This window comes from Nelusetta ayraudi, unplaced genomic scaffold (assembly GCF_046127955.1).
Source record: "Nelusetta ayraudi isolate G7.1 ecotype Tasmania unplaced genomic scaffold, CSIRO-AGI_Nayr_v1 ptg000033l, whole genome shotgun sequence".
NCBI lineage: Eukaryota > Metazoa > Chordata > Actinopteri > Tetraodontiformes > Monacanthidae > Nelusetta > Nelusetta ayraudi.
In genome coordinates this window covers 1,868,080-1,877,500 of record NW_027466083.1, presented here as the reverse complement: position 1 = coordinate 1,877,500, position 9,421 = coordinate 1,868,080, and the positions used below count along the sequence as shown (strand labels likewise).

The following is a 9,421-nucleotide window of genomic DNA, read 5'->3' as shown; positions in this document are numbered from 1 at the left end:
CACTGACCCTGGCCTGTATTTAGCTCTCACCCTCGCAGCGTTGTCCACCACGCTAACCTCACTTATCCTGCCAACCTTTCACCCGCCCCTTCCTGCCTCATGACTCCTTGCTCTATCACATCACCCCCCTGCCACCTCCCCCCACCGCAGCCTCACTCAGGCTTTTCTTCAGCCTCCACTTTCCCTCTCTTTCCTGCCACCTACTCCCTCCACATCCATCTCAACTCACTCAGTCACTCCCTGGCCAAAGCCCATGTTGTCTTTTATTTGATCCTCCACGCATTTCATTTTGGGTGCCGCCGCGGCAAATCTATTTCAAACATGTCGATCCTCGCAGTTTGAAGTGTGGCTCATAGTAGTGTAAATGTGTTTTACGTGACTAATCCAGTGTTTCCTTAGCAAGGGATACTATTACGGATGGTAATGATGTGGTAGGGTCGGGCACTCACGACGGCCAACTATTTGGTTTGCGGATTGCAGGATCTGGAGGCCAAAACGGGTTGCACCTTGCAACTTTCACCCATTTCATTGTCTACAAAATTGTTCCTAATACATAATGAAAGCGTTCCCAAAAGCCAAAATCTTCTTTCGATGGATTTCTTAGATATGGATTTTCTCCAACTTTTCGTGTTTCTTTTGTAAAGTGCTCCCGTGAGCATTCACTATGAATTGCCTCATTGCAGCACAGCACATCTTGCACTCTGTTCTGCAAGCAGAGGTGGTCCAGGCAGATGGCTGGAAACAGTTCTCTTGTTTTGGGCACTTAATGCTCTCTGGAATGCAAAAGAAGATTGGCCATTACTGTGGCCTCTCTCCCAAACCTGGTGGGTAGTCCACCGTCCTTTCTGCTGTATAATGAGGAGTCAGATGAAGGATAATAAGTTGTGACGTTTATGCTCACAGAGAACATTAGTCTCAAATGTGGAATGTTTACAGCAAAATTTCTGGTCGAAATTTTTACGACATTCTTTCTCAAGTTAGTACATGCACTGTCAGGTAAGCAGTGTCTGCTTGTGGAATTAAATATTTATTGTGTTTTAAACAAAACAGTTGGATTTTATTAACCAAACAGAGGTAAAGATTAGAATTATATTTAGTTGCATTTTAAAGGCCCACTGGTCCTGTTACTTATATTACAGACCAGCACAGTTAGACCACTGCAACTGGCAACCTTTCCCCGTGTCCCTCTCTGTGAAAACTGAGTAACTGAACTTTGTTGCACCTTCTGCATATTTGGAAATTATCCCCTCAAGATTTCAAAGGTCTCAGCAGCAGGATCAGCTAGCTGGAGGTGTTACTACTACTAACCCAGGAGTGGTATCAAATGTCCAGCAACTGCTTTAAAATGTCCCTGGATGAAAAGGATTCCAATGGCTGTTCAGAAACAGATGCCCAATAGGAGTGTCTGATACACACAGCAGTTCCATTTGACTCAAAACGGCAATGTTATTACCATTGTTATTACATTATCCACGATAGCTTCATAGCTGCAGCTGCTGCATCCAAGTCACAAGATTGATGAGAGCACAGCAACTCATCTATGGTTGATATCTTCCAACATTTGAATTTACTTCAACTGGCTCTCTGTCTCAAACTCCAATGTAGCTTAAACACTGCAACTCCAAGAAACATCCCTTGCATGCTGACAGGAACATAGGGGCACAGTTGGAAGTTCAAGTCAAATTAAACCAACAAATGATTGAAAATGATTGGAAATCTTTGCCTCCATAAAGATTCAGATTAGATTGCGTCACCAGTGTCTGCATTGGCACGTACACAGGTGGAAGACGAATGAACTTTCTGCTGTGGGTGAACTGTTTCCTCGATTAGGACAAAAACAGGATGCAGCACCGCATAGGCAACAATCTTTAAAGTCAAGCTGACATATGGAAAACATTATGGTGGTCAGCCACAGCAGTTGCAGCACCTCATCTGAGAATTATCCTATTAGCCTGACGCATTATAGCCACCATTTCAACAGTTTGCGAACAGCAGAGCACAGTGCGCCTATTCTTCCCCCTACAGCAATAATCACTAAAGAGCTTTCGCTCAAAAAGCGTTCAAGTAATTGAAATGAGTGATATTATCGAGGCGCTAAACAGAGGCTGTCTGTTTTGGATGCCTTTCCTCTTTGCTTGTTCGGGAGAGCCGAACTTACTGGAAACAAGCCATGAAACAACCCCATTCGACAGTCACACAAAGCTGTGAGCTGATGTGTTGTGGCGGCCGTGGTTCCTCTCTGTTTGCCGCCTTTTTTCACACACGTCCATGTGGGAGAGGTCAAAGTGTGTTCCATAGAAAAAGCTGTGTCAAAGTTTTGACAGGCTCACAATGACGATAATCCAATAATTTTGTTCAGTTTACCTGGAATATGCTGGATCAATTTTGAATAAGGTCAGGGATTTTATAATAAAAGCCAAAAGAACTATGCAAGAAAATTATTGGTGATAACTACAACTACAGCTGGAGTTTGTAGCTGTAAATAAATGAGAGCTGCTTCCTCCAGCTGACCCTCTGGGGCTTCCTTACAGGCTCATCTTTCAGGTGGTGTTTGTGTGCGTCTACTCCCCCCAGGTGTGGGACTATGAGTTGGAGAGGAGTGCAGAGCACTGGGCTCATACCTGCCGATGGGAGCACGGTCCCAGCCACATGTTGACTCAAATAGGCCAAAACCTCGGAGCACACTGGGGCAGGTATGTATGTGAAGCAAAGTAGACGATGCAAATCCAGAGTTCATACAATAGTATGAAATAATATTGTGTCACTTGTAGACAAAGTTATTGACAAACGTAATAGGGGCTGTTTTGGTCACTGCTTTTGCCTGAGGAGCTCCCCCTAGAGTTTTGTGGGGGCATAAATCTTATCACTCAATCAGACACGCATTTCCTCTTCAATGCTCCTCAGAAAATGGCCATGTAAATGTAAGCAGCGTCGACTGGTTCTAGTGGTTAGCTGCCAGCAGGTTTGTGTTGTAGTGCCGAAAAGAAGTCCAATGTTTAATTGAGTTCCTCCAGAAACAACAACTTGCAAGATAGACACTCGTTCTCCCCATTTAACCATCACAACAAATCTGGAGCTTTATGATATCATTAAAATGTTGCAAGGTTGATCTTTAGTTATTCCTGATCAACTCAAACTTCTACCCGAGGTTAACTCAAGATTATATTAGATTTTCTACCGTCTACATTTAGTTTTCATATAAAAATGTGTTTGTTTAAATCAAAGGCAAAAAATAAAAACAAAAGTTCTTGTGACTTTAGGGACCGCCCCCCCACCTACCATGTCCAGGCCTGGTATGATGAGGTGAGGTACTACAGCTATCCATATTCCCAGGAGTGTAACCCACATTGCCCATTTAGATGTTCTGGCCCAGTTTGTACACACTACACCCAGGTAAGTGCTTAATAGGGCTTTTTACTTTTTATTTAGTGCATCCTGGTTCGGAATTCCTCTAAAAGTGCTGCAAAGTCTGTCCGGATGTGCTGAATTTGTAAATGTATAAACAAGCTTCAGCCCTAAATTTAAGTTTAGGGGCCAAATAAGGCAAATTTCAATGTTACCGTATCACTCCATGATAAACTTAAAGGAATTTGGTGCTTATTTACTTTGCTCTCTTTTCTCAGCTGGTGTGGGCGACCAGCAATCGTATTGGCTGTGCCATCAACGTGTGTTACAACATGAATGTGTGGGGGATGATCTGGGCCAAAGCCGTCTATCTGGTGTGCAACTACTCACCACCGTATGTTGTTTATCTCATTGTCTACATAGTGGTCTCACTCCCAACATGTCCGAAAGAGCACTTCCATCAATGTTGAAAGGAGGGTCGAGAGAGATTTTACATTTTGAAAGTGTGATTTGTGAACCTTTCCTCAACAAAACATCAACAACTTTGCTATTGTAAATTTCACTTATAACAACATCATAGCTAGTCAAAATAAATAAGTACAAAAAAAATATTCTACAGTAACAATTTGTTCCTTTTTTGTAAGTTGTGCTGATTATTAGAGTTTGCCATTGCCGCACTGTAAAACTTGGAGGGGCTACAGGAGGTTACAGAGAGACAATGCTTTGTATTTTTGGACCCACCTCTAATATTGGCTTGACATCAGCAACTTGTGTGTTAGAATTGTTCCAAAACTTCAGAGAGTGACTAAGTTCCTGATTTGTGTTCTCAGGGGGAACTGGTGGGGTCACGCTCCATACAAATATGGAGCTCCATGTTCTGCCTGTCCAGCAAGCTATGCTGGAGGCTGCAGGGACAATCTCTGCTACAAGGGTAGGTACGGGGCACATCTGTAGTTTTTGTCACACTTGACGTCTTTTCATAATGATCATTTTGAAGTATTTCAACATACATAGTTCATAACGTTCCACAGCATCGGCTATATTTCCTCGCCACACTGCCATCACTGTCTTACACAAAAGTACATTGTTTTGTTTCTTCAATTTATAGTGGTAACATGAGTTTATATGACATTTTCTTTTGTCTCTGTATGAGAGTCGTGAAGATCAAAATTGTGATTTGTAAAATGGATTAAAATAGATATGGAGAAGGTAAGCCATGCAAATTCACCTACATTCAAACAGAAAATAAAAAAATAAAAAAATTTTATTACCTAAATAAAATCAGTGTACCACAACATTTACTCATGTTGTTTGCCAGGTGAGAGCTGCCATAGAGATTAGACAAGGTAAGCCAAAGGTTGCCAATTAGGAGGCAGTTTTACTTACTGGGAGATATGATCTGTGAATAATCAACTAATCACTTACAATCAAACGATCTTTACATTTTCATTCCCAGAAATAACTTCATGTGAACAGATATATTTTTTAATAAAATTTTTATTTTTTTGGGGGGGGGTTGTGGGCATGGAGGGGTATCGACCTTCCCTCTTGCCTCCCAATGTTCCCACTGCAATACTCTTTACTGTTCCATCTCTACATTTGTACCTTGCCTTATTGTCTGATGGGATGACCCTCTGTAAACTGTACGCTATAAGAGACCACTTCCACTCCCTGATATCAATGTTTTCAGATGGTGGCACTGACAGGCGTCCAGCTCCTGAGACTGAGGAAACCAACTACATTGAGCCTGAACCAGAAGCAGTGAGGGACAGGGAGCCCCAACCCAGGCCTCAGAGCCCAAACCCCTCTCCCAGTGACAACACAGAGAGAAGCCAGGTTGTCAGCAAAGAGGAAATGTGTAAGGACGGCTCCCAATAGAGTCACATGTTGTTTATAGTATGGCTATTCTTAAAACTGTTTTAAAAAATGTTTTTTTAGGCCAGATGGTGGACTGTGATACAAAGTTGAGAGATCGGTGCAAGGGAACCACCTGTAACAGGTAAATGCTCTAATCAACATGCTGACTCGGGTTTGGTTTCTTGGAGCGTTCAGATGCTAGTAGGTACACTGTGAGTCAGGAATTCCAGCAATCAGGACAATATAGTGAGACAATTATAAGATACGACTGAGGATCAGAATACTTCAGTAATGCCTTTAGAAAAATGTGGTAAAAGTGGAACAGACAGCAGAGGTGTTGGTACATTCAGGCATCTCTGCTGTTATATTACTTTTCTCTAATTCATCTTCTAGGTATGAGTGTCTTCCTGGCTGCCTGGAAACGCATGGGAAAGTCGTTGGAACTGGATATTATGACATGGTAACTGGAGGCTTTACAATAAGCAATCAGTTGTTTTGTTTTGTTTTGTTTGTTTTTTGGAATATGAGGGCGTACACAGTATAGAATGTTCTATATGCTAGAAAACAATTTCATATTCTTGAGTAAATCTTTTGGAACTCGCCGTCATCTATATGCTGTTTGAAATTTATCATCCAATCAATTCACACCTAGTATTAAAATAGGGAGCTGAATTCCCTAAATTGTATAAATAGCAGTTGATGCAATGTTGCATGTCGGTTTACAAATAGTTTTTCTAAAAATCCACATTGAGAATAGACAATCTAGGCATTGAGTTGCTGCCATGTGATTGGCTGATTTGCGATTTGTGTAAACAAGCTATTAACAATTTCGCTAAATAACATGATGGACTAAAGAATATGACTATTTACCCCTGGTTTTGTTTGAGTTCTAACTTTTTTTAGGCTTTGAATAATTGTAAGCCTACATTTGGCACTACGGGTAAACAGGTTATGCAGAAGAAGAAGGCATGACAATATTAAGTTTGTCATCTCGTCAATTAGCATTAGCAACTTGTGTGTTACAAAGGAAAACGCGCTTTATGCACCAGTGTGTTGGGTTTATCGCACGCTGTGGCGTGATGCAGGATTGCAAAGTAACGTCTTCAACTCGACTCTCAACTCCAGCAATCCAGCATTTGTGGAGCTGCCTTACACGCCGGTGTCATTGACAACGATGGAGGATGGCTGGACGTCACCAGACTGGGACGAAAGCAGCAATTCACCAAGTCTTACAAGAATGGTATTCAGTCAGCAGGGTATTAAACTTTTTGCATTTGGTTATCTTGCGCAAGTCAACCTTCTTCAACATACTGTTATTATAATATGTGTAACGTATAATGGTGATATTTTTGGCCCATGCAATGGAACCAACTGTCTATGTCTGTGCATCTCATTCACAGGAAGAACCGCAGTGCAAATTCTTTTAAAGTGGAGTCTGTGCCTGGTAAGAAACATTCCTACTATTCTGACCTTAACTCAAACTGACTGTGTGCGGCCTCAGAATAGGATCATTGTTGTGACTTTCCTATATTCCAGTCAAATCCATAAATTGTGATACCACCGTGGCTCTTTTCTGCCCTTTCAAGACACCTGTGAGGCACTGTCCCAGGTGAGGAATTCAACTGTCTGCATGCGCAACTGTGAACTTTACAGTTTTGAAATGAATTGTGCCTGGTTGGATTTTTAAGTCACTCCCTCACTCCCACTCACACCACTCCAGTCGTTATACCAAGAGGTATTTTATGTAATTTAAACTACACTTCAACCAATTATTCTTATCTGAACAATTATTTCTGCCTCCACATACAGTGGTGTCGCTAAAGGCAATGGAAATTCTATGTTATTTTAGTGTATTTACCATAAAAGTGCATGGCTTTATTGGCTTTTTTTTCTTTTTTTGTCTGTCAGGTTGTACTGTCCCAGGAACTGCCAGCGAGACAGTCGAGCTCGAGTCATTGGGTCAAAATTTTACTCCGATGTAAGAATTTGCACAGACTAAATACTGTACCTGAAACTCATCCTTTTTTCTTTTATTTTGTTGTGTAATGATAATGATGGATGTTTCCGATGATCAACATCTAGCATATCTTACATTTACTTGTAACTAACACAATGCTATTCATTTCCTTTTGTAGAAATCCAGTATCTGCCGTGCAGCCATTCACGCTGGAGTGATCCTGAACGAGTCAGGAGGGTACCTCGATGTCATGCCCGTAGACAAGAGGAACCACTATAGTGGCACTTACCAAAATGGCATTACATCAGAGAGGTATTCATAAACAAGCTACCAGAAATTCCTACTATTAAACATGCAGTAGGCCACAGACTTGACATGAGGTTTCTGAATGGCCCCACCAGCCTGCCTGCCTGCCATGCTGAGTTGTGATTTAGCCAGGAAGGGCGTCGAAGTGGGACCTCTATGTAAGGGAATGCTGGCATTTCCCTATAGTTTGTACAGGAAAACCGGAGCAAACCCACACAGACCCGAGGAAAAGGGTGGAAATTCGACACACCTTCCTAACCAGGGTGTGTTCTGAAGACACAGTGCTAACCATAATGCCACCATGCAGCCTTTTGCTGTGCCAAAAGATACTCAAAGGATAAAAATCTGTCCATCTGTGCGAATGGTTGCTTGTCTTTTTTTGTGCAGTGACTGTCTGCAACAGGACAAGCGAGGATAGAACATGATTCAGTAATAATAATGATGTGAAAATCAGTTTGATCGTCAATAATCTCCCTGCTCTACATCACTGCACTAAACAGTATTGTGGCGTCACGCTGATGGCTACATTCCGGGGAATGTAGCTTTCGGCTTCTACAGATACCTTCTTGCTCACTGTTAATGTTGACATTTATGTGTATCGTGTACTATGGACACTGGGGCCGAAATAAAGAAACTAAATAGTGTTTGTCAATTTGCACATCACCTACTTCACCTCATCTCTGATCCTTCCCTTCATGTCTTCTTCCAGCTTGCAGAACCCCGCAGGAGGTAAAGCCTTCAGAGTGTTTGCAGTCATCTAACCAACTATCTGAAAGGGCAGAGAAGCATCTGACTCGGCCACTTCAAGTCCAGTGAACCTGCTAATCACTGCCATTTCACAAGCTTTTTCCAGTCTTTGATGTTCACTTTGGGCTAAAGTTGAGACATGTCTGAAGTTTTTACAACGTTAATGTCCTACACAGTGATCAAATCTCAAATCTTTGCTGAGCTGACCTCATACCTGATCAGGTTTTACCAAAGCAATTTAAACAGGCATTGCAGCACTCCATGTATGTTAGGTTTGTTTTTTTGTTTGTGTTTTGATGTGAGTTTGAAATCATTTAAAATGTCCTCACAAAATTATGGAATATATTTATTTTGTACGATACAAATTAGTTGCTCATTCTAAAATAGTTCTATTAATCTCTTTACAGAAGTAATACACAGTATAGCCACAATGGAGGCTGCATGATGGTGTAATGTTTGTACATATATCTGTAAATACAATTAAAACTGTTATGCTACTCTTCTGTATCTACATGCTCACTGGCTTGTCAAACAAGTAATAGTCAGTAGGTGCTTAAGGAGTTCCTGCATGTGAAGCGTGTTATTTTTTAATCATTTTTGTGCTTCATATTTCATGTAAATAGTCTGTAACATATTTGTGGTATTTTAAACTGCATTTCCTGTCTTTCATTTATAAATGTATGCAAATGTTTCCTGGCTGGCCAGGGACGTGCATGGCAGTGGTACAAGTAAAACACTTGGAGATTAAATTTTTGTGTGTTTCATTTCTGCGTTGACGGTTTAGTGTTTAGTTTAGTGCGCAAACTGTGGTTTTTGACCTCAGTCTACACCGAACCTGAATTCTGAGATTTAAATACGCCGTCAGTTTACATTGCTCCCTGTAAAGTTGCCACACTTTTTCTTTAATATCAGCTCCTGCAGCTCACAGGTGACCAGAGGAATCTGTGTGTGTAAGCATAATCTCCAAATCAACTGCAACTTAACCTTTCAAGTGAGAATGTCTTTCTTGAAAGCTGCAGGGGTTTCCTGGAACTGGGGAGGTTGGGGGGGGTGCAGAGGAAGAGAAAGCTGCTTGTTTCACATCCAGGGGGGAGATGTTATCTGCCAGTTGGCTTCGCAGCATATCGTCCGCACGATCCAAGCAAAAAAATATCCCTGCATTCAACACACGTTGACGTGAACGTAGGTTTCTAAGCCAAAAATGTCTCC

At 41.6% G+C, this 9,421-nt stretch overlaps 1 protein-coding gene across 1 annotated transcript in view; it reads left to right on the top strand.

Annotated features, from left to right (window-relative positions):
- The window catches only part of crispld1b (cysteine-rich secretory protein LCCL domain containing 1b), a 10,950-nt gene extending 1,995 nt beyond the window's left edge, over nt 1–8,955 (top strand). The window contains exons 3-15 of the mRNA XM_076031540.1: nt 2,575–2,693; nt 3,261–3,393; nt 3,624–3,739; nt 4,176–4,276; nt 5,036–5,203; nt 5,284–5,344; nt 5,596–5,662; nt 6,328–6,458; nt 6,603–6,646; nt 6,739–6,811; nt 7,111–7,180; nt 7,338–7,471; nt 8,175–8,955. Of these exons, the coding sequence (XP_075887655.1) occupies nt 2,575–2,693; nt 3,261–3,393; nt 3,624–3,739; nt 4,176–4,276; nt 5,036–5,203; nt 5,284–5,344; nt 5,596–5,662; nt 6,328–6,458; nt 6,603–6,646; nt 6,739–6,811; nt 7,111–7,180; nt 7,338–7,471; nt 8,175–8,226 (1,269 nt within the window). The 3' untranslated portion in view covers nt 8,227–8,955. The remainder of the gene's footprint in view (nt 1–2,574; nt 2,694–3,260; nt 3,394–3,623; nt 3,740–4,175; nt 4,277–5,035; nt 5,204–5,283; nt 5,345–5,595; nt 5,663–6,327; nt 6,459–6,602; nt 6,647–6,738; nt 6,812–7,110; nt 7,181–7,337; nt 7,472–8,174) is intronic.
- Nucleotides 8,956–9,421: the final 466 nt, after the last annotated feature.